The sequence below is a fragment of the Apiospora kogelbergensis genome (genome assembly GCF_038363985.1).
Source record: "Apiospora kogelbergensis strain CBS 113332 chromosome Unknown utg000006l_segment0_segment0, whole genome shotgun sequence".
Classification (NCBI taxonomy): domain Eukaryota; kingdom Fungi; phylum Ascomycota; class Sordariomycetes; order Amphisphaeriales; family Apiosporaceae; genus Apiospora; species Apiospora kogelbergensis.
This window is the reverse complement of record NW_027117423.1, coordinates 831,850-855,619: the sequence shown is the minus strand read 5'-3', so window position 1 is coordinate 855,619 and position 23,770 is coordinate 831,850. Positions and strand designations below refer to the sequence as shown.

General features: G+C 53.6%; 8 protein-coding genes across 8 annotated transcripts; 4 read left to right on the top strand and 4 right to left on the bottom strand.

Annotated features, from left to right (window-relative positions):
* Positions 1–186: 186 nt before the first annotated feature.
* PG998_009098 (uncharacterized protein) lies at positions 187–1,205 on the bottom strand (the record flags this gene model as incomplete). The annotated part of the gene is made up of 2 exons (XM_066875914.1): positions 187–1,019; positions 1,112–1,205. 2 exons carry the CDS (start codon positions 1,203–1,205, stop codon positions 187–189), a joined length of 927 nt encoding a protein of 308 aa, XP_066728070.1.
* A 289-nt stretch (positions 1,206–1,494) lies between these two features.
* PG998_009097 (ribosome biogenesis protein tsr1) lies at positions 1,495–4,036 on the bottom strand (the record flags this gene model as incomplete). Its single annotated transcript, XM_066875913.1, has 2 exons — positions 1,495–3,857; positions 3,931–4,036. The coding sequence occupies 2 exons, from the start codon at positions 4,034–4,036 to the stop codon at positions 1,495–1,497; spliced, it is 2,469 nt and encodes an 822-aa protein (XP_066728069.1).
* Positions 4,037–5,546: 1,510 nt separating this feature from the next.
* On the top strand, positions 5,547–7,909 carry PG998_009096 (uncharacterized protein; the record flags this gene model as incomplete). Its single annotated transcript, XM_066875912.1, has 10 exons — positions 5,547–5,997; positions 6,108–6,156; positions 6,214–6,250; positions 6,315–6,384; positions 6,493–6,581; positions 6,637–6,662; positions 6,771–6,892; positions 6,953–7,100; positions 7,171–7,351; positions 7,409–7,909. 10 exons carry the CDS (start codon positions 5,547–5,549, stop codon positions 7,907–7,909), a joined length of 1,674 nt encoding a protein of 557 aa, XP_066728068.1.
* Positions 7,910–9,632: 1,723 nt separating this feature from the next.
* Positions 9,633–11,577, top strand: PG998_009095 (uncharacterized protein; the record flags this gene model as incomplete). Its single annotated transcript, XM_066875911.1, has 3 exons — positions 9,633–9,893; positions 9,971–10,723; positions 10,789–11,577. 3 exons carry the CDS (start codon positions 9,633–9,635, stop codon positions 11,575–11,577), a joined length of 1,803 nt encoding a protein of 600 aa, XP_066728067.1.
* Positions 11,578–13,385: 1,808 nt separating this feature from the next.
* PG998_009094 (uncharacterized protein) lies at positions 13,386–14,059 on the bottom strand (the record flags this gene model as incomplete). Its single annotated transcript, XM_066875910.1, has 2 exons — positions 13,386–13,860; positions 14,022–14,059. 2 exons carry the CDS (start codon positions 14,057–14,059, stop codon positions 13,386–13,388), a joined length of 513 nt encoding a protein of 170 aa, XP_066728066.1.
* Positions 14,060–16,497: 2,438 nt separating this feature from the next.
* On the top strand, positions 16,498–18,027 carry PG998_009093 (uncharacterized protein; the record flags this gene model as incomplete). The annotated part of the gene is made up of 6 exons (XM_066875909.1): positions 16,498–16,715; positions 16,770–16,865; positions 16,924–16,984; positions 17,056–17,131; positions 17,211–17,758; positions 17,875–18,027. The coding sequence occupies 6 exons, from the start codon at positions 16,498–16,500 to the stop codon at positions 18,025–18,027; spliced, it is 1,152 nt and encodes a 383-aa protein (XP_066728065.1).
* A 326-nt stretch (positions 18,028–18,353) lies between these two features.
* PG998_009092 (WD domain-containing protein) lies at positions 18,354–22,312 on the bottom strand (the record flags this gene model as incomplete). The annotated part of the gene is made up of 3 exons (XM_066875908.1): positions 18,354–18,398; positions 18,476–22,043; positions 22,104–22,312. The coding sequence occupies 3 exons, from the start codon at positions 22,310–22,312 to the stop codon at positions 18,354–18,356; spliced, it is 3,822 nt and encodes a 1,273-aa protein (XP_066728064.1).
* Positions 22,313–23,029: 717 nt separating this feature from the next.
* Positions 23,030–23,551, top strand: PG998_009091 (RNA recognition domain-containing protein; the record flags this gene model as incomplete). The annotated part of the gene is made up of 2 exons (XM_066875907.1): positions 23,030–23,350; positions 23,411–23,551. The coding sequence occupies 2 exons, from the start codon at positions 23,030–23,032 to the stop codon at positions 23,549–23,551; spliced, it is 462 nt and encodes a 153-aa protein (XP_066728063.1).
* Positions 23,552–23,770: the final 219 nt, after the last annotated feature.

Sequence of the window (23,770 nt, the reverse complement as noted above, 5' to 3'; positions counted from 1 at the left end):
GGCGCGTCCTCGTGACTTGGTGCCAACGCCTCATCGGACTCTGCCACTACTTCCCCTAGAGGAAGCTCCTCTTCCTGAACTGAAGCCAACACACCCCCAGACCTCGGCACCACCTCGTTAGCCGGCAGCTCCACGGGCGGCGACGGAATCTCCCGGCTGTCCAGCTCCCGCGTGGGCACGGACTCGCTATGCAGCTGCGCCTTGTCGCCGGACCCCCAACCGTCCTGGCCGCCGGCGGTCGCACGACCCATTTGCGACGTCGAGAAGCTCTCCCCCGCGCCGCAGCACGGCCGACTGGCGCGCCCGCTCCTTTCTCCTCTTCCTGCGCCGCTGCTGCAGCCAGAAGAGCAGCGACGTTAGGAGAAGCAGGGCGAACGCGCAGCCGACGCCAATGCCGGCGCCCATGCCGATGATCTTGGACCGGTTGGGCCCCGCGGGCGCTGGAGGAGCAAGGGCGGCGTCGTCGTTCGCATTTTGCTCACCACTGCCGTGGACTGGAATCGGTAACATAGACATCGTCGTCGTGACGAACGTGGACGGGACCGCAACGATGTGGTTCTGGGCGTCAGTCGTTGTGACCAAAGCTGTCGTCGTGTGGGTGATTTCCGTGTATTGGTTCGCGGGCGAAGTGGTAGGGAGCGGCGCCTGTCCTGGGCGTAGCTGTCGCAGCGGCACCGTGATCGAGACGCCGACGGACAACGAGTCCGTGGGAGGGTAAATGGTCTGGACGGTGGCAGTGGGGAAGGGAGTCATCGAGACCTTGCTCACTATCTCGTGTTTGGGCACGCTGCAGGGGTCCGCGACCCGCGGATAGGGGTTGTCAGTCGTGTCTCCGCACTGCGTCAGGATGCCCGCGAAGTCGGCGGCGAGGTAGTCGGCGGCATTCTCCCGCGAGTTCTTGGCCCGGAGGTCTCCTCCAACGCAGCAAAGACAAGAGTGGTAGTAATCGTAGAAGGCCGACCCTGAGGCGCAGAAGTCTTCCCAGTCGCGGCTGACTTGGCCTTTGATGAAGGCGGCGTCTGTGTTAAGGGGGTGTCAGTACGATTTACTCTTTCCGAGCAGGAGAACATCGGCTCATATGCAGAATTTGAGAGAGGCCGAGGAGACATACTGCACGACCCGTAGCACCTATCTTCAATATGCGCGGGATCACTGCGCCTGCGAGGCAGGCTGAGGTTTGTCACAGGGTCTGCAAATGTAGCCATAGTCGTTGGTCCGATCACGGTAGAACGGCGACCCAGCTTGATACATCGAGGGAATTCGAAGAATGGAAACTGTTTTTATATGCTACCTTGATAACGCAATACGCTATCATATGACGGCGAACAAGGTACTTGGCATATGACTTGTTGAACCCCGCGGCATGAGCAGGTTTACAAAATCTCTTACTAGGTTTGGCCAACAGGAAAGCGATATCAGAAATCTCAGATTCATCAGTCATGAACACGTACGCCGGGGCCTTCCACCCTATCTATAATATGCAGGTATCTACCACTACTGAATGTCCTCATCCATGGCTTCGTCTTGAAAGCCCTCGAACTCTGCCTCCTCCAGCAACGGTCCACTAAAAGGTGTCGCCGTTCGCGGGAACATACGCTTGTACAAACTAATACCGACGCTATCTTGCGGGTTGATCTTCCCGTCAAACGTGGCCTTGAAGTAGCCGTGTGTGCCGAGAGCTTCCCGGATGTAACCGCTTCGTCCGCGCCTGGTCCACAGCGGCATCGCCTTGAACCATTCCACATCCTCGCGGTTGAAGAACATGTACCTGATGGTAACAATCTTCTTGTTGATGTGGTATGGATGGCCCGTGAGAATAGCGCGCTTTGCGATCACTCTAGACGTTGATGGCGCGCGGACAGTACCAGTAGCTACCAATTGAAGGGGCAGATTTGACTCTTCGTCGTCATCATCGTCATTCGCTTTCGCCTCTCCGGGGACAGTACGTTTGAAAAATAGAGCCGGCACTGCGCCCCAAGTGATAGGACCCATGAACGTGGCAACTGCGGATTGACCTGGATGAAGGTATCTGCAATATTTATGCACATCGTTCTCGGTGTTTCCTCCTACTGAGAATAGGGGCTGGATGACGAAACGGCGAGGGCCGCATTGGACGATGAGCTCCTCCTTGGACTTGATGGACTTCTCATAGTCCTCCTTGTGCGTAATGTCAAAGTTGACAGTTGTCCTCTTGTTTTCATGCTCCAAAAGAGAGAACAGAGATATGGATTGAGAGGGCTTGTAGGTCTTCTCCAATTCCATCGGCACGGCCTTCAGGTAGACATGAACTCTGGTTCCCGGTTTCACGCCACCAACCAGTGCTCGCTTCAGGTAGTGGTTGCGTGACGATGCGTAGTTGGTGACTGGTAGTAACCGTGACCAATCTTCAGGTTCGTATGGCCTATCCTCTTCTGTGTTCCAGGGACTGGTCCGGAGACTCTTGAGACCTCTGAAACGGGCAAGTCGCTCTCTCGCAAGCACGTGGGGGTGCAATTCGATCTCATCCGGGAACTCCATGTCATCTTCGACCTCGTCCTTCTTGCTCGCCCGGTATGCTGCTAGCTGTTCCGCGTCATCATCTTCATCGAGTTCCTCGAATTTCTCCGACTTTTGATATTCTGACATGGCGGCCTCGGTTGGCTCAGCCCCGGCAAGACCCTCAACACCATCTTCGGGGGCTGCTTGCATAGCGTCAGCGTCAGCGCCAGCGTCTTGCATCTCTTCATCGTCCATCTCTGACTCGGAATCGGAAACGTCGTCAAGGTACCAAGCAGCTTGGTAGTTCGAAGTTCCTTTGGGTAGTTTGAGAGGCTTCGTGGGCTTCTCAATTTCATCTTCGGAGAAATAATGATGGTCATCCAGCAGGACGCCCTTCTTTGATGTAGTCGCGACAGAAACCGCATCGTCAATATCGTCCATACGAGCCTCTTCGGGTGCCAATTCGTCAAGATCATCGGGTTTGTCGTGCTCAAGTACTGTAGGCTCCTCCAGAATCTCTTCGGACTGAGTTCCGTCGATGGCCACATCACCGTCCTTCTGCTTCCTTTCTAATGGGGCAGCTGTTATCTTTTCAATCTGGAATGTACCCCAGTCCCCAACTTGGATGAGTCTGTTTGCCTTCAAACCCTTGCCACGAACAACACCGGTGAATATGGTAGATTCGGATGGAGAGTTGGGCCACTTGATCTCGTCGGCCAACATCCAACTCCTTTGATCCCTCCAATGAACGCCCTTGGGAGAAGAATTACACAGCGACCGCATAAGGTTGGAGCAATCTTGCCTCGAGTCCAGGCTGTGGACCTTGTCTTGATCGGGGTGGAAATGTGTTATGAAGGAGACCAGAGACTTCACCACATCGGGCCTGGCCTTGGCAGGTTGTATCTGGTCGAGGTTCTGAACGACGGTGAAACACGAAGACATGCCTTGGTTCTCAACGCTCCGGATGATCAGCTCGCCAAGCCCATCGACTTCGACTTCCGAGGAGAGCACGAAGATGACAAAGTCGGCCACTCTGGCGGCATCCATGCATGCTGTCAAATCTCGCTTCAGGGGAATGTATTGCAGCTTCTGCTTGAATCGGTCGATCGAGACGCGGAAGCTGGCGTCGGAGACCTCGGTTTCGATGTCAACGCTCGCATTCAGGCTCTTGATGGCGGCCGCGGAGTCGACGTCGCTACAGAGAGGCACCACGGCAACGATCCGGGGAGCGCCATCACGTCCTCGGAAAATGGCTGTTTGATCTTGGTGGTCTTTGTGCTTTTGTTGCTGGAGTTGCTTTGCGCGGTTCCGTCGGTCGAGCTTGGACATGACTTGCTGGTGCGGCGTCTTGCGCAGGCCGCGCTCATTGGATAACTTGCCTAATGGAGTTGGAAAGATTAGCATATGCTCTTGAAGGCGGCATCGCGAGAATTCCAGTGCAGCTCCTCATACCTTTGGCTTGTTCTCGCAGAGCACCCTTGGTGGCCTTCTTCGACTTAAACCCCTTATGGGAGATTTTGGTCGTCGGCCGGTGGGAATGGGCCATGGCAGCCGGCATCTTGCCGTCTCCGCCTGCTTTGAAGCGGATGGGTAACGAGTGCGAAGCCAGATTGATTATCGTCGTGCGATCAATCGTCTAGTCCAAAATCGCGGTTTGCAAGAGTGTTGGGCGCAACGCGAAATCGGGGTTGCGGTCGAGGGTGAATTCTTTCAACGCGGGCGCATTGGGTATATTCGACTTCACTCCCGCAATTACCGTGCCAAAATGGAGGGGCAAAGTTCGCTGATTCTTGAAATTTTTGTGGTTATCGATTACTATCAGTCGATAAGGATCCCTGTAGGAACCCCCCGCCTCCAGAGCCAAAGATCTTATCTAAATGAAGGGCCAGCGCTCAAAGTCTCCATCGCCTCATGTTACTTCGAATTACCACTTGACCTCGCAACGTATCTAGGAGGACATTCGGATCAATGAATTACCACTATTGCCACTGGATATACAGGTGTATAAGTGATACGTAAGGGGCTTATACAAGGGCATTTGTGGTCAATTATTGAAGCGATATACCAGTAGTGAGACAGGTTTGTAACCTACCAGTGTACGCCACTCTCTCATTGGCTACCAAGCGGCTGGATTCGTTGAGAGCTGTTACAGACTGTGAATGTCAACTCGATGCTTCGATGGCAAAATATTTCATTAGGCTGTCACTTACGGATGCATCATCTTTTAACGATACTGAAGTGCTTCCTGATTATTCCACTAGATATACACAGAATACCGGCCCATCTAATTTGTCTAGCTGTTGTATATGAAAGCCCTTAAACACGTAGCATCGCTTTATATCAGGCATTGTTAGTCCAGTAACTTTTTTATGGGATATTAATAGTTGCTCCGACAAAGGGTGTTCCCATTAACTATGCCTCCTTCAATTCAAGAATTTTCAAAGTCATTGGATGTAATAGCCTATATTTGCGTGTGTATCATACATTATGTGAGGTTTTTGTTTCTGTCAGGTTGACAGCTCGGTATCGAACTGGAAGAAAAGAATCAAAAAAGCATCCTTCAATTGCCTTACTACGAGAACAAACTGACCGGTCTTCCACGGAGTACCACTATCCGGTTCAAAAAGAGGTTATATAGTCAAGCTTTAATTAAAATAGATATTATGAAAAGAGCCCTGTTACGAGATGCCTTTAGAGACGAGGCGCTAATAGGTAGCATTGAATCTACTGATGCAGTTGTAGCGAGCGTATAAAAGAGCTTATCAGTTGATAAGAATCCCCTGAATAACTGGGCTTCCATGCTCCATACCGAATTGGCCCCGCCAGATAGCAGTCTTATCGGGGGTCTGTGCTCAAAATTTCCATGAAACTTTTTGGGAGCGTTAGCAGGTGCAGGTAAATGTTCAATGGATCTGCAGCAAGACGATATCGCGACATCTCTTGCTATCCGCCCATTATTCGGTCAATGAACGCAATTCCACACTGACAGGATCGAACTACTGTGCGCGTAACATAATCCGAAACAACTTCACGTCGGCTCGCCAATACCAACTTTATCCGGCGGCAACATGGAGGTAGACGAGCTCGAGATTACTGAGCGGCCTTCCGCAAAGGCACACGACAATGGCGCTGTTGCCATCAAGCGCGCTCGCACGCAGCTCATCCCGAAGCACGAACTAGAGCGCAGAAAGCGAAACAAGCAGGCCCAGCGCGACTATGGCCGCGGAACTGGCATCGACGTCAAGACCATCAAAGACAAGAAACTGCGTCGCAACCTGAAGGGCCTCGAGCAGAAGTACAAACAGGCCGCCGAATCCGCCAAGGATGCCGAAATTCTCCTGGAAAACACATCCGGCTTCCTGGAGGCCGAAGAAGAGCTGGAGAGGACATGGCGTGTGACGCAGAACGAAATCGAGTCCAGTGTCTCGTTGGAGGCTTCCAAAAAGCGTTTCGATCTAAAGTTGGATCAGCTGGGTCCGTACCAGTTTGACTACGACAGGACGGGTAGAATGCTGCTGTGTAAGCAAACCTTACGAATTGCCCTGGGTCTTTCTCTATCTGACTACAGAGGGGGAACATTGAATTACTCCTTAATCTGTGAACCATGTACTAATTGACAATGCTTGTAGTGGGAGGTGCCAAGGGACACATAGCCACCATGGACTGGAGGCAGGGCAAGTAAGTCGAATCCATGACTCCAATCGATGCCGTCTTAGCTAACGGAAACTGCGTTAGGCTTGGTTGCGAGATAAACTTGCAAGAAAAAGTTCGAGTATGTATTGTCTTGTGTCTGTATCCATGTGGAAATGCAGTATATGCTAATATGTGGCTTCCAGGCTGTCAAATACTTGCACAACACGAATTACTTCAGTGTTTCTCAGAAGAACCAGGTGTACATATACGATTGTAAGTCGGCCTGCTTGCATACGAACACGCTTCATAATTTCCCCCTTTACTGGATCCAGCCGAATAGCATGGAAACGGGGCGCGAAGGATATTGCTAATTCGTCACAGCACGTGGTGTTGAATTGCATTGTCTCCGGAGTCTCCAGGAAGTTACACATATGGAATTCTTGCCTTACCACTACCTCCTGACGACACTGGTGAGTTTCAACGATACACCACATTCTGTCGCGCTGGCCACTAACTTCAATACAGGGCTTGACAGGATGGCTGAAATATACGTAAGTATCAAACACGCCTTCTTTCGCTCTTAACGGGCCGCTGTGGCTTCTCTCTGGCTAAGACAGCGAAGTATTAAATCCCAAATCAGCCACTGACTTCTCTCATAGTGATGTATCGACTGGCAAGCTGGTCTCCGAGATACGAACAGGACTGGGGCAGCCTACTGCAATGGCAATAAACCCCTGGAACGCCATTGTGCATGCTGGCCACAACAACGGCACCGTAACTCGTATGTGCCAATTTTAACCCCCTCACCTCCTGGAATTCATACTGATATGCGATTATGCAGTGTGGTCTCCCAACAATAGTGAGCCGCTGGTCAAGTTGCTGTGCCACAAAGGTCCCGTCAAATCCGTCGCGGTTGACAGAGAAGGAAGGTATATGGTTTCATGTGGTAATGACCGAAAAATGGCTGTCTGGGACATTCGTATGTTCCGGTATGTACCCGAATCTCTGCTGTGTTCTTTTCTGTACAGTGTTTGAACACGATACTGACTGTTTCTACAGAGAGGTGAATAGCTACTTTACAAGAGCTCCAGCGTCGTCTGTATCCATCAGCGACCGGGGTGTTACAGCTGTTGGGTGGTCAACCAGCGTGACATTGTGGAAAGATCTCTTTGTGAAAAATCGCAAAGATCAGATCAAGGTTGAGAGCCCTTACATGACATGGGGCGGGGAGGGCAAATCAGTAAGCACTTTTCTTCACTCTTATATAAACCCATACATACTGACTTGGATATTACAGATCGAGCAAGTGAAATACTGCCCATTCGAAGATGTTCTCGGCATTGGTCACGACGAAGGCTTCTCATCCATCATTGTACCGGGTGCTGGAGAGGCCAACTTCGACGCCATGGAAGTCAACCCTTACGAGACCGTCAAGCAACGACGCGAGACCGAAGTCAAGGGTCTCCTGAACAAGCTTCAGCCCGAGATGATCGCCCTTGACCCCAACTTCATCGGCAATCTGGACCTCCGCTCGGATAAGCAGCGACGCGAGGCACGTGATCTAGATGCTAAGCCTGTCGACATCGAGACAGACATTAGGAACCGTGCACGTGGAAAGAACTCGGCTCTCCGCAAGTACCTGAGGAAGCAGCGCACGAAGAACAACATTATCGACGAGAAGCGTCTGAAGGTAGATGAGTTGTGGAAGCAACAACAAGAGCAAAACCAGGAGAGACGACAAGAGAAGGCCGCTGAGCTTGGACCCGCTCTAGGCCGCTTCGCGCGAAAAGAACAGTGAGGGGGCATATCTGCTCAGCCATAATTCAAAAGCAGCCCAATTCTATGTTCGATCGGATCGCGGCGTGGATGCATTAACATGCGGTACACGCCGGACACTGCAGACAGGGACTTGATTTAGTGATACCCAACTTAACGGCTCATCCCGACAATACACAGGTTTCGTGTTCTTGGAGGGACGCGATGTCATAGCCACTTCGCGTATACCATGGTCGTTCATTACCGCCATTCGACGTTTCACAGTCACCTTGGCCATGGAATGAGGCTTAGTTTGGTCAGCCTTTGCGGAACCTTTTCCGCCATGTATTTGTTAGAAGCTGAATACAGGGGTCCGTAGGGGTGTTGACCTTTATCAGGTTTCATATGCTTTTCTACTCAGCAATAGCACCTTTGCACTACCGGTTGGAATCTGGCAGGGGCAGGCAAGAACCGCAAGTAGATAAATGTGTGCATGGAGAACGTGCCAGCAAGCACTACTACCCGAAAAGTAATCAAGGGCGACAATTTCCATGACTTGACCAAATGCATAGAACAAGGTGGAAACTCGGGTGTCGAAACAAGCCTTCGGAAAGTCTCAGCCACATTGTGTAGGGAAGCGAAGGGTGCCTCCTCGTTACTACCACATGGCCTTCTTCAACTGTTCTTATGTGTGGGTGGTAGTTAGCAGTTGCGTGTGTCTCACAGGCGGCGTTTTGTCGGCGGCAAGCAAGCTTCGCTCGCACAAAGATCATTCCATCGTTTTCTCCTCTTCCTTCCCAATACGATTGTGAGACGGTATGACAAGTCTCTCATTAAAAGCCGCCTCTCCCTCGTGGTGTCCCATTTGAACCAAGTTCATTGCGTATCGTAACTGGTTGGCCTGTGGCAAGTAAAATATGCCGTGTAATGGGTTTAAGCCACGTTGATGTGGTGTTCCGCTGAAATCTCACTTAGGCGCCTCCAACTCCCGATCTTGCGACTCCCTTCCCGCCGTCTTACACTGTCGGGTCGACGGGCGGAAGGTAACACGAACATGTGCAGTGCAACGGTATTCGAGAAGCTCAACGTGGCGCGTGCCTGCATGTGCGACTCTGACGTCCTTGTCTCAGTGAGACACGAGAACGGCACGATGATGATGAACCAACTTTCTTTTCGCTGGCCCTTGACGATGTGATGTGACTTCCATGCTGAGAAGACCCGGCGCACTATCAACAACCCCTGGCCTGTACGGTTGGTAGACTTTAGTGTTGCACGTGGGAGTAAGCCTTCTTGGGGTCAATTTCTCGCTTCAATATCCGAACAGGGTGTAACAAACATTAGTGCCTATCATGTTGTTCTTCTTTCGGGCTGAACCAACTGGTTGGCGGCATAGACCAATCGTAGTCCCTCCCGAAGCCTGGGTTTTCTCTGCTCTGCATATGCGAATGTTGAAATGCTACGCTGCAAATAGCCCACGTTATCTTGATTCTCGGGTCTTGGTCAATCACAGTTCGCGTACACGAGACTCGAGGAAACCTCCTTTTGCTCTTCAGTTAGCTGGCCCCCACGTTGGGGGTTTCCCACCTATTCTCATAACATGACATACTTAAGCCAGAGAGCAATGGCGGTGACGGCGTCTGAGGTATAACATGGCCGAGAGCCTCAAGACATATCGTTACCGTACGTCAAGATGCCTAAAACAAAATGAGTCTGATATCGTTCCAACCTTGACCCGTTACTGAAGTCTACGATTTACTCTTGTCATCATGGAAGCGACGTCACCTATCACATCGGAACTTGGGGAACGCGAAAGTCGGTGCGTCGAGAAGGCAGCATCGTCGAATTCGACGACTGGCCAGCGAGGACCGAGCCATGAAGACGTGGTGGACACCGAGGCCCAGAATTCCCAGCAGCCCGTCGCCCAAGAGTGGAAAATCGGGAGGCAGGAGTTGTACATCATACTATCTCTTACGGTCATCAACATGGTCGTCGCCCTGGACTCATCCATCATCATAACAGCTCTCAAGGTATTTGTGATAAACTGCCATACTATTAACAAGTGCCTGTCTCTAACGTGTGGCCTGGCTTATTATGTATGGTAAAGACGATGACGGCAGCCCTGGACGCAGATACCACCCAAGGCTTCTGGATCGGCACATCCTTCCTTCTAGCCTCTACCGTGGCCATGCCGCCCGTCGCGAGCCTCAGCGAGATCTTCGGCCAGCCTATCTGTCTGATGCTCTCGCTGGCCGCGTTCACGCTCGGCAGTCTCCTCTGCTGCCTCGCTCAGGGCGTGCGTCTCATGCTCGCGGGTCGCGCCGTTCAAGGGGTCGGCGCCGGCGGCATCTGGATGGTGTCGCTGCTGCTGCTGACGGACCTGGTCCCGCTGCGCCACCGGCCCAAGTGGTGGGCCGTCATCTCGCTCGGGTGGGCGGCCGGCCTGATCGCCGGCCCCCTCGTCGGCGGCGCCATCGCGCAGCGCACGACGTGGCGCTGGATCTTCTACCTGAACTTCCCCTTTTGCGCCTTTGGTCTCGTCGTTACTCCCCGGTTACTGACGATCCGGCCCCAGCGCGCCGAGAGCTTGCGGACGAAGCTGGCGCGCATCGACTGGGTCGGTGGGGGCCTCTTCACGGCCAGTCTGACCCTATCCCTGTTCGCCTTGTCCTCGGCTGGCATCCAGTTTGCGTGGAGCAGTGTCGAGATCATCACGACGCTGGTCATTGGCTTCACGGGACTGATCGTTACGGGCGTTTGGGAGGCTTTCTTTGCGAAAGAGCCAATGCTCAAACACAGTTTATTCTACAGCTGGAGTTCGAATATTGCCTATTTTGGCGGCTTCGTGCAAGGATTGGTGGTCAGTATAGCATCGATTGCCATCTTCCCCATTTGACTACGCATTGACATGAAATCACGAAACAGATGTACGGCGAGAACTACTACGTGCCTTTCTTCTTCCAATCGGTCCAGGGCACGTCACCACTCCGTGCGGGCATCAACCTGCTGCCGGCGCTATTATTCGTGATCCCCAGCGGCGCCGTGACGGGTGCCCTGATCAGCCGCTACAATAACTACTGCTACGCGCTCTGGGTCGGCTGGTTCTTCGTGTGCCTGTCGTGCGGCCTCGAGCTCCTGTGGCGGGACGCGGGGGTTGCCACGGGTGTCTGGGTCATGGCGCTTATCGCCATGGGCGTCGGGCACGGCGTTGTGCTGAACGCGCAGACGTTCGCGTGCCAGGCCCTGGCGCGGCCGGGCGATGTCGCCGCGGCCGCCGCCATGTACGGCTTCGTGCGCCAGCTGGGCAGCGCGGTCGGCGTGTGTGTCGGCGGCACGACCTGGCAGAACGTGGCGGCGCTGAAGCTGGCCTGGCAAGGGCTGCCCGTCGACATTGCTTACCATGCTGAGGCCTATATGCAAGATCTTCAAGATGGCAGCGAGGATGGCATGAGGAAGGAGGTGACGGACGCGTTCGTGTTCGGGTTCTTGGGGGTGTGGCAGTTGTTCCTCGGCATCTCGGGCGTCGTCTTCTTCCTCAGCTTCTTCGTCAAGCACTTCGACATGGACAAGGCCATCGAATCAGAGCACCGGCTCGAGAGCAGTGGTGATGGCGGTGGCAACAGTAATGGAAATAACCACACCAACAGGAGGCAGAGGTGGCAGAGGGTCGCCCGCCTAGTAATGCTGAGGAGATCTAAGCCACAGGCCGATTGATGACAGGCTGCTGATCCTGATCTGCATAATTACTCCGTACATTACTCCGCACGCGTACATAGCCGTCGGCGATATGAGAAGGAAGATATTGGCCATGAGCCACACTGAGCGCTGCAAGCATTGTTATTGATCGCATCGATCGACAAGTTCATCTCGTCTGTAGGTACATAATTAGAAACTTGCACATTGCCTCTTATGGCTGTCTACCCGGGGTAGACCCGTAATCTAGCTGACCCGGAAAACAGACCACGCCCAAGCGAGACATGATAAAGTGAAAGTGACGGCTTGGATGACGAGACATGGAGACCAAGATGGAGGCCTGAGAGTACATGATATGCAGGCACATAACTTGGGGAACTTAGTAGCTTGGGTGAGAAGACGGGGAGGAGGCCAGTTTGGTCAAGGTACATCATTCCGCCCGAAAGGACCTACCAGGAAGCAGCTTTTACGTACATGTTTGTATGCAGCAGAGAAAAAGGGTGCCGAATAACCGTTTTCCCCAGCATCTCGTGGAAAATGACGAGAGCAAGCAATGGGAAGACGATGAGAACGTCGGGGCCCATATTTTCTTGGGGCCGCAGTCCAGTAACTGAGTAAGGCCTAGCACTCTAGCTGGGGCCTAGAAACAGTAAGGCCTTGGCTGCTTTGGCTGCTTTGGCTGCTTTGGCCGGTACTTTGGCTACCAGCCACAAATCGGTGATTGGCCCAGTAATTACTTGCCGCTATTTATGGAGACCAGTGACGTTGCCTTTTTCATGCCTTCTCCAGCTTTTCGTCAGTGGCCGTCCAGGAGTGAAACCAACAAATTCAAGACAGCAACCCAACTATTTGCTGTCCCAGCCGCACTGCTGCATCTGGGCCAGTCTAGGCCGGGGGCGTAATTAGACCACTGTGCCATTTTTCAGAGTCAGGTTCAGGATTCATTCAGGTCAGAAACCAATCCAGGCACCAGAAACCAACTGCACAGTAAGCGAGCCGTCCTCAAACACTCATGTTGGATGCCATCTTGCGACAGGGTGCCAAGTGGTGTAGGAGACAGGAGATTGCGCCAGGTGCCAGGAGACCAGGAGATGCTGTTTGGGATTGAGCCCATGCTCGTATTTCTGTCGTATGGCTCATTGCTGGCTGTTCTCGATCAGCCGCCTAAAAAAGGATTGCTGGAGGAAGGAGTCGACTTGGCAATGCTACGAGGGTACGAGGGCCCCCCGTGTGCCGCACCCAGCGCGACGCCTTACTTGCTTACTTGTAGCTTTTCGCCCGTAGAAGGGGCAACCGAGATCGACGTTGAGGCTTGGGATCCAATCGGAATCGGGGAGACGCGCGTTTGGTCTGGGGCAAACAAGGCTCAAGCTCGTCCAGCAGCGGAACCAGGTCAGCAGCGGGCCGGAGAGAAAGCCTGAGAGCTGCCCTGCCACTGCCCCAGTTGTACACACATACCACATACTGAGCCTCCATGCCCGGCGAGCCAAGGAGCCCCAGCGGCGGTTGCTTGCTGTGTGGATCCCAAGGGGGCGGGTCCTCCTAGTCCTCCTAGTCCTCCTAGTCCTCCTCCCCCTTGGACGAATGGAGAAACTCGAGTCGACATGGGGGGGCCTCTCACAAACAACCGGTCGCCTCATGCTTGTCTAGCACAGTTAGACAGTCTCTGATTACGAGCAGCCATGTTCGATGACGAAAACAAGAGCCTGTAAGTACGCTGGCCATCCAGTATTTAATACTCAACGACGACCTGACTTCCTCTCACCTCCATCTCCATCCCATCCAACTTAATCATCTTCCACCAACAAGACCTTATCTCTTCTCACCTTTCACTCCACCAACCTCAACCACCCAAACAAACCAACTTCAAAATGCAGTTCTCCGCCGTCACTGTCCTCGCCCTGGCTGCCGCCGTCAACGGCCAGCTTGCCAGCTCCATCGTCTCTGATGCCACCTCCGCCGTCGGCAGCGTCATCTCTACCGCCACTGGCGGTGCCGGTAACGTTGGCAGCTCCATTGCCAGCGGTGCCTCGTCGGTCGTTGGTTCCGGCTCTGCCTCTGCCTCTGCCTCCGCCAGCGGCAGCCCTACCACAACCGTCACCAGCGGTGTCGTCGCCACTGCCTCCGCCAGCCAATCCGGCAGCGGATCTGCCTCGCACTCCGGCGCCTCCAAGACCACCGACGGTGTGACCACCAAGACCCAGGGCAACACCGCCGTCGTCGAGTCTCCCACCTCTACCTCCACCCCCAACGGCGCCGCTGCCACCCCCATCATTGGTGGTCTCTTCGCCGCCGCCGGTATTGCTGCCATTCTGTAAATTCCGCAGTTTTGAGCAGTGGATTACGAAATATGGTGTCTAGTTCGCATGATGTCATAATCACGACATCCAATGCGCGACACAGCAACGAGCAAAATGTACCCATAATATACCACGGGCGGGGGTAGAAAGCCCCGGTTTACTCACTCGAGGCGTGGAATTCCAGCATTATCTTTTTGGAGCATGGCCACCCTCATGGCCGGACGTTTTTTGTCAGGAGTGAATACCACCTTGCATAACATAATGATTACATGTACATAAATATACAACGAATCTTCTTCTGACAACCACATTTCTTTCTCCCGTGATACTGAATGATGATCAAAATCCAGTATTCTGATTGTGACCTTGTTACGATCGTTTTTAGCCATTGGCTACATAGTTCTACCAGTACAGACATCTATACAGTCAACTTCAACATGGATATTGGGTTGCGGAGCAGGTACGGCTTAGCAGTCCACCTCAAATTGTCTAAACTTAGAGGAATGTTGACACTAGGTGATACATGCTCACAATTAGCGGCATATGTCGAACATTGAGAATAAGGTTATATGTAACATTAAGATTAGAGACAGCTACCCGGAGATCTGTTCGACACATACATCAAATAGTAAATGCGCACTGGTCAGAGTTTTGACCTGTGCTATGTACGTACACCGCAGGTGGCAGGAGAGGAAATATCCTAAGGACCCTTCCTGCTTCCCGGAGAGCTATTGTTTGCTGATGTGTCTTACGAGCGGCCTGGAGATTATGATTAACATACAACCTGGATAGGGGCCGTTGAATTGAACATGTATGTACTTTACACATGCGACATGTGACACATTGGCCCAGTACGTACTCTCGAAATTCTGGGATATTAAAACCCATCATATTGATTGAAAGACAACAACGTTGAGGGATGAGTTACGGGCAAGTGCAATCAATACATACGTGGCTCCAGGCCCGCTGTGGGAATCGAGCTGTCGGTCGGACAGGATTTTACGAGTCAGCGAGTGCTACTTGACTGTGTAATACAATTATTAATAGAAAACAAGTACGCGTATTCACCAGGAGGCTTTCAAGGCGGCGAGGAGGCAGTGCTGGTTTGATGCGAATGATTGATTGAGGTCTTCTGGCTCCTACTTGCCACTTGCTTCTTCGTTCGTGCATTCAGAGCGGTGGTCAACCGAACAGCCAAGTGGCCCGGACCCCCATCGACAGACACTGTCAGTCAATTCAACCAAAGTCCGAGACGAGACAGGCAATGATTTGCTACCTGGAAAATCACTTGAGAACGGACGGCCATCCATCGCCATGGGACAAGAGTCCATGAAAGACATTGCAAACGACGCACGGTGAGACGTCCACAGGGTCACGTGTGCAAATTCCCGAAACAACAAGAGGCTGCATGAGCGCCACCAAATTGCTCGCCTGAATGACCTTTCACGCCCGACGCCCGTCAATTCAGGTTGTGACCAAAGCGGCTTTTCCAGAGGCAAGCCCCTTTGCAAATTGATCGCTGCGATTCGTTTACATGTATCGACGCTTTTTCTTCTTTTTCCTCGGTAGCATTGTGGCCGAAGCGACTTGGCGCCGTCTTGACGCCCGCCACTGCAAGCTCGCCGACACGCCAGCCTGCAAGCTGAGTTATGCCCACCCAACTGCCGCGATCTAAATGCGGTGCTGGACTAGAAGCCCAGTTCTCGTTCGTGAGGCTCTTTTCCCTTTTGTAAATATAGGAAACAAGAAATTCATATTTAGCAAGATATACCAACCAGCACAGTGAAATATATGTCACCAAAGTGCTTTCCTCTCTCCCTCGTTGTTGTGCTTCGACAATTGTCCAACTCGATGCGCGCCCGAGGAAACCCGAACTTTTCTGGTTAAACCCGGCTCAATGGCATCTTACAAGTTACCTAACCCAGTCACCAGTAGGAATCAAGGGACCAACAGAACGAGCAGATTAATAAACGAGCTCTACTGCATCCATGGCTAACCGGCACCGATCTCGAGCTTTGACAGCTGCCGGTCCCTCTGCCGACCAAAGGCACAGCGCGTCTGATATTGCCATTGGGACTCTTGCTCGGTCCCTTCAACACCTCACGGATGGGCAGAGGGAGTCGCATAGTGGAAGACGAAGGAAAAGAGTTGGGATCCTTGCCAAGTTGACGGTTCGTTCAGTGACCGAATATACGGGCTGCCGCGGCAAAAGTCACCGCTGGGCTGTCATTGGTTACGGCCCGCATGCCAACCGGTAACATCACGAAGGCAACATCCCCCCTTTAATCAATCTAGATTGAGCTGCCTGCGTGTGCCAACTTTCCGAAGCGCCACGAGTCCGGGGTGCATATCCAACCCCACCCGGATGTGGCCATCGAGAGGTGCTCCTGAGGTCGTCTTCCGCATTTGGTGTATCCGACGCCAAGGCTGGGATATATGAAGCTTTTAGAGTGCATGTATCTGCCGACATGCCCCCAGCCCGGGACTTCCACCGTCGCAGCCCAAGGGCTTAGCTCTGGGGGTTTGGTATAGGGAACATATAAGGAAGCCTGCATCTCCCTTGGGCGATGAAGCCTGTGGATCGAAAGCTTGGGCACGCTAGGTTACTCTCTCGTCTAGTCACTACACCCTGACCGCCGCCATGAAGTCTCTCGGGAACAGCGTGCTGCTCGCGGCAGCTCTGCTGCTGTGTCAAGCAGTTGCGGTGCCCTTTGCCGCCCAGGAGGTCTCTCAGGCTGATGTCGAGTCCGGAAAGGCGCTGGCCGACTACAGCAAGACCGCCTTCGACAACGCCATGAAAAGACTGGACCAGAGTGACTCGGCCTGCACCAAGGATAATGTGAAGATCCGCAAAGAATGGTGAGTTCATGACACCTCGTACTTGACCAAGTCCCCCACTAAAATGTTCCTCAGGAGAAACATTCCGGGCGAGGAACGGATCGCGTATCGAAAGGCCGTTGAGTGCTTGATGCAGAAGCCGAGTGTCTTTCCAGATGTCGAGGGGGCGAAGTAAGTCTCATCCGTGCTACCATCAACGCGCAAGACCACAAAACTCACACTGATGCAGAACGGCGTTTGACGATTTTGCTGTCCTGCACGTCGCCTTCACCCCTTACGTCCACAACTCGGTCAGTTCAGTTCTACAGGGACTAAAGAGGGTCCTCCGGCATCTCGAGCACGACGAGTCTAACATTGACAGGCTACATTCTTGACTTTTCACCGATACTTCCTGAAGACGTACGAGCAGAGACTTGAAGACCAGTGTGGTTACACAGGTGCGTACCTAACCCAAGCCCCCTTTTCAAGCCGGTCAGCCTGCAGCGAACTGACCTGTCCAAACTTCCTTCCCGACAGGCACCATCCCCTACTGGGAATGGGGACTTGACTGCGGCGACATCGACAAGTCGCCCCTCTTCGACGGCTCCGAGACCTCGATGGGCGGCAACGGCGAGTACATTGCCAACAAGCCGAACCCGATGGCCGTTTTCGGCGCCAAGCCGGGCACGGGCGGCGGCTGCATCAAGAAGGGCCCCTTCTCCAACTACACGGTCAACCTGGGCCCCATCGGGTCGCGGAAGCCGCTGGGCTACAACCCGCGCTGCATCAAGCGCGACCTCAACTCGGACATCTGCGCCCGCTGGGCCTCGCTCGCCAACACCACCCTGACCGTCCGCGACGGCACCGACATCGAGATCTTCCAGGCCCTGCTGCAGGGCGACTTCCGCTACAAGCAGGCCAGCAACCTCGGCATGGCCGTCCACGGCGGCGGCCACTACACCATCGGCGGCGACCCCGGCGGCGACTTCTATTTCAGCCCTTTAGAGCCTGGCTTCTATCTTCATCATGGCCAGATCGATCGATTATACTTTGTGTGGCAGAACCTGGACTGGGAGAACAGACAGGTAAGTCATTTTTTCGTTACTGTGTTTCCTGGACAGAAAGTGTGACGAACAAAGCTGCCACTCCGCCCATCTCACTTGAAATAAGAGACAACGATCTGATTAAGCATAACCAACAGGGCATTGCCGGTACTGGAACTATGATGAACATGCCGGCGAGCCGAAACGTGACGCTCGACGATACGCTCGACTTCTCGCCCATGAACCCCAAGCGAGCCGTCAAAGAGCTGATCGACACGATCAGCGGGCCTTTCTGCTATGTTTACGAGTAGCGCAGACTCTACAAGGTGGCCATGTGCACCATAGACGTTGTTCATCTCGAGTTCTTTAGCATGACGAATATCCAGTCCTACGGGTTCCTGTTCGTTCACCTAGATGTATGCACATAGCATTATGAGCCTAATTTCTCTACCCGGGGCGACGTGTACATCATCGTTAACTTCGCATCTCGTAAAATCAATTCAATTCTAATTGATGCTCTGGACAGAGCCTCGCTTTTTCTACAGTTACCCCTAATAGAAGAATCGGAGCGCTACCTCTCCATCTGATGCGTATATCGGACTAAGAATGACGGACTGCTACTTCACCTCTTTTGGATTTAAGGGGTCGCCTTGCTCATCGAGATGAGACGCTTAACACCGACCTGAATAGCAATGTTAGTGGTCATATGCAAGATGAAACAGGGATGGAGGAGGTTGAGAGGGGTTAATGGGTACTTACCATCCAATTGCCACACTCCTCGGTTCTGTCCGTCTGGATTTGGACTTGAAGCTGTTGGGCCTCGGGGTATTGCTTTCCTTCTAAGAGCGTAGCGAGCTGGGTCAGCTGCTGGATGGTGTCGGGCTTGACGAGCTCCTCGTTGTTCAGGTGATCGAAGAGGATGTTAATGCGCTTCTGGGTGTCCTTGACTTGAGGCGCGAACGAAGCAGGGGCCTTGGCGGCTACGCGTTGCATGTCGCGGTTAAGGACATCGACAAGCTGTTGCGCGCTGGCGGGGATGTGCGACCTATCACCCGGGGGATGCTTCGGCTTCGCGGGTGAAGCCGCGGCAGAGCGTGGCGGGGGAGGAGCGGGCGAGCTCGCTGCCGTAGAGCCTGATCGCGGCGGTCCACCCATAGGAGGCCCACCCATGGGAGGGCCACTCATAGGAGGGCCGGACATAGCGGAGGGCGGTCCTGAGGGAGGTGGGCCCTGCTGTGCCATTGAAGGCTCGTACCCTTGCTGGGGCGCATAAGGGTTGGCCGCTGGTTGCCCTTGAGGTGCAGCGGCGTAGGGGTTGGCCGGGGGAGGTGGCCTGACACCCCCAGGCGGTGGCATGTGAGGGTTCTGAGGCGGCTGGTTGGTCTGGGCGCCAGGCGCCGGTGCGTATCGGTTCGAAGCGGGTCCAGCAGCAGGAGGAGCGTTGTAAGGGGACGCAGTCCTGCCAACAACGTTCGCCATTGGAGGAGGGTGCGGCAGAGCCGAGCCACCAGCCGACGCCATCGGAGGCGGCGCGTATTGGCTGGCAGTAGTTGATCCCGGCCGCGGTGGAGGAGGAATCTGTCCCATTTGCTGTCCTCCGCCAAGAGGCGACATCACCCGCGGGTACGCGGATCCCTTCGGAGGCGGAGGTGGAGTCGCGGTACCTCGGCCGTATGGACTCTGAGGCGGCGGGGGCGTAGGCATGCCTCCTCCCTGCATAGGGTACGGGGGGTTAACCGCAGTGTTTGGCGTTGGTTTCCTTGGTGGCGGTGGGCGGGATACCATCGGAACATCATTCCAGTTGCCCGCTTCCTTGAGAGGCGGCGGCCTTGTTGAAGAAGGAGGAGGCGCCGTAGTATTTTTGGGAGGACCAAAGTTTCCTTGAGGAGCATACCCACCCATGGGCGGTGCGTATCCTCCTTGTTGAGGAGGAGGTGTGGGCTGGTACCCTTGCTGAGGAGCATAGGGGTTGCTGGGGACAGAGGGCGCGTAAGGGTTTGCCTGAGGAGCAGGGGGCGCGTATGGGTTTGCCTGGGGAGTAGGCATACTGGGCGCTCCATATGGGCTTGGATTGACCGCGGATTGCACAGGCGCCGGTGGCATATAGCCTGGAACGGTAGGTCGAGGTGTTCTGCCAGAAGGCACAGCAGCAGCGGGCTGGACATTCTTCTTCTGTGTCGCTTGTCGGATTCGGTTGCGAGCGACATCGGCAGCAGGGTAGGTCGAGGGAAGGAGCTCAAGATATTTCTGCGCCACATTCAATTGGCCGTGAGCTGCAACGATGTCGGCATACTCGGTGTACTTGTCATACAGAGCAGAAAGCTTCCAGCCAGAGGGAAGTCCCTTCTCGGTGTCTTCAAACTTGGCAACCTGGCGGAACACAGTAACCTTTTCGATGAATTGTTGAAGGGTGCGCGCATGCACAGAGAAAGTGGTATCGCTACCCTCAGCCATGCCTGCCTTCTCGGCTTCCTCGAGCTCCGAGATCCAGATACCCACAACCTTCTCGAGCTTGGATCCTACAAGGTAGCACAATGATGCGTCTTGGCGGGAGCCATTCTCAAGAATTCGGTCGCCCAGCGCCTCGCAGAGATCTGGGAATTCCGTAGGGTCGGCAAACGTGCAAAGAGTGACCATAGTCTCCTTCCAGTCAGCAAGATCGGCGTTATACACAACGTCCCAAAGGTTCTTGACGATGACGGAGCTTAGCAGGCGCAGATAGCTTGGCATGCCGTCCTTCTGGGAGATGTAGGCAGCCTGCACCTTGTCGATCAGTTCCTTGCCACCGCAGTTGGCGATCATGAAAGCATCCGCCATTCGCTTCTCCTCTATGCAAATCATGGTGGCCTTCTCGAACTGGCCCATCATCAAGGCTTTCGTAATCTGCTTCTCTACAGCAGAATCATTCTCGCCAAACAGGTGGAATGGGTTATCCGTCTTGGCACCCTTGGTGGCCGACAGGCTTGACAAGAAATCGTCGCCCTCGCCCTCAGCACCATCGGAGAAGAAGGTTGACAGGCGGTTCTTCTTGTGACCTTTCGTAACCTCGAGCTTCTCGGACTTTTCCTCTTTGTCCTCAGCGGAGTCCTCGGTAACACCATTGGCCTCTTCCTCTTCCTGCGAGAACCCAAGATACTCGGCAATCTGTTGTCGGGGGTTCTCCGCAAGCAAGGTGCTCATGACTTGCCATTCTGCCTTCTCCTCATCAGTGGTAGCTTGTTCCTTGTGCGATTCGCAGATGGCAGCAATGTCTCCAGCCTTCAAAGACTCTTCAAACTTATCGGTGGCGGTTCCGATGTCTGAATCGACGGAGAACTGGGCAATCTCGATCTTGGAAGCACGAGGTTGACCGGGTTGGGTAGCTACCGGCTTGAAAGTAATGAGCTTTCCGCCAAATCCGAACGTAACTCCGACCGGTCTCTCCAGCCATTTGGGTGCCTTGGCAAGTGTGAAAGCGGCCCCTTGTGGCTGTGTTTGAGCCTGGGTGAAGAAATCCTCCCCGTCCAAGTTATTCTGGGTATTGTTCTGCACAGCCGAGGGGTTGGTGTTCTGGAAGGTCTGGATCGTAATCTTGCCATCAAACGAGGCAGTCGCTGACAGGTTCGGGTTGTGGGGGTGGAAACGGACAGAGAACGTCCAGTTTGTCACCTCGGGAAATTCTCCGTATCGGGCTCCAGTATGGGGACTCCAGATCACGGTTCTGTTGTCCTTTCCACAAGAAAGAAGCAGATCATCGTCTTGTTGGCACCATGACAAGGACAAAATACCTTGCTCATGTCCTTGGAGCGTACGTTCAGGTGCGTTCGAGTTGCGGAGGTTCCACAGGAGGATAACCGGAGCAAGGTCGTCGTAAGTGGCAGTCATAAGCTTGGTGGAATTGTTCGGGTCCCAAGCAATAGCACTGACAGGCTTCCGGTTGTTGTTAAGGGTCAACGATGCCTTCTTCGTCTTCAAATCCCAAACAGTGACAAATCCGCCCGCTGAGCCGGTAGCAAGAATATGGGAGACCTTTCTATTCCACGCAACACACTCCAAATCGTGGGCGGCGGCGGTGCCGAGTCGGAAGGCGTTTGAGGGGTCATTGATGTCGTAAATGAATAGCTCCCCCTTGACTCCAGCAGTAGCCAAGATCTGAGGCCTCAATGGGTTGAATTGTAAAGACTTGATGGCACCGGTGTGCTTGGTGGTACGGGCAATTAGGGCATCCTCGTCTCCGTCGATGAGCTTCTCAGCGTCCCAAAGGTCAAGCGAGCCATTCTCGAGGGCGCCGGCGATAACACCTTGCGGATAGTCTTCGGTGGCAGGGCCCCAAGCGATGTCGTAAAATCTAATAGAAAGTGAATGTTAGCCCAGAGAACGTGCTAACATCCCCCATGACAATGTTTACCTCGAATCGGCCGCAATACTGGCCAGTGGCTGGAGCTCAAGTCCCTGTTCCTGGTTGTCGAGGTCGAGATCCCACAGCTCGAGCTTGGTATCACCCGAGAAGTCGGCGTCGACGGCTCCAGCTCGGGTACCTGTTACAATTAATGGTTTGCCTGCGCCAGGTGACCAGGTAAAGGCCGCAGTGCGCGAGATTTCCCGCAATCGCACCATATCGACTCGTAGTTGTGGTTCGCGGGTATGGTTGGCCCAAGCAACTTGAGTTCAGGGCGTGGCGGGGTTGTTGGGGGTGTTTAGAAACGGCAGCTCCTCGTTGCCACGGATTGCATTGGGCCTATAGACCGGCTAGAAGGCGTGACGTGGGAGAGGGAAATCAGTGTAGAATTAAGGGAGTACTGTGTGGTCAAGAAGAATGGTGATAATGCCAGCTGGTCATCCTCCTATGAGTTCACCTTGTCGACTAAGTGTCCTCGACGACGGCACGGACCAAGCGAGCTTGCTATTGTACGGAAGGGGTGTTGTTAATCGCTTCCAAGCTTGACCCTTTTCCATCCAGCACTTTGAAAAGTCGCCGGGCATCGGCGAAAGAAACAAATCGGTCAAACAATACCAATCTCTATTGGCAACCAATCGGTAATTGAATTGAACCAAGATTCCAGGCCCGATTTGTTCTGTCAAGACAACATCGATGATATGCGCACTCAACCTCTATCAGTCTGAAGGCCTATTATGTAAGTGCGCCATGGGAACTGACTTCTAAGGAAACCCCCACCGTGTTTTGTGTTCAGCTCAATCCCCCCACTTGACAGTCGCTTGCAATTTGTGGAAGGCTGGCCGTCAAAAGCTCAAGCGCGCCGCTGTGAATATAGAAGAAGCTGCCTCCAGAACAACCACACTTGCCCCTATTCGCACGCCCACATAAAACCCAATATGACGGATTCGGCACGCTGGAAGGCGACAGTTTACGTCGGCGGCTTGGCCGGCATGGTCAACCAAGCCAATCTGCACGACGCCTTCATCCCGTTCGGAGAAATTGCGGATATCTCATTACCCAAGAATGATAAGCCAGACGCAACAGAGCCTCACCGTGGCTTTGCTTACATTGAGTATGAGGACGCCGATGATGCGAAAGAAGCCATGGACAACATGGATCAGTCGGAATTCTTCGGCAAGACTTTGAAGGTCTCAGCGGCAAAAGCGCCAAAGAGTGCCGACGAGGGCCTGGGCAGCAAGACCGCACTTTGGCAACAGGTACGTTCTTTTATCTACGTTCTTATTGACACCATAAGACACAGCTAACACCTTTTCCAGGAGAGCTGGCTTGCTGAGCATGCGGTAGATGAGGAGGACCGGGCAGCAGCAGACGGTGCGAAGGGAGGCATCGATGACCGCCCCGAGGACCCCATGCAAGGCCTGGAGGGACTCGACGTTGCAGGACCCAAACCGGAATGAAGGGGGAAACTTGACTCAGACTTTTGCATTTTGTTATATTCGCATAGCCATGGCGTTGACGAGGAATGAAATTGAGTGTGCCGATGACCTGGATGACAGGCGAAATGATATCTATCCCGTTTCTTGATTCTTCCCGCGACTAGCTTCTTCCTGCAGCTTAAGCTATATGTACAGTGCCCCTTTCCTCGCTTGTGACAAACGAAAGCCGTAAACCAAATG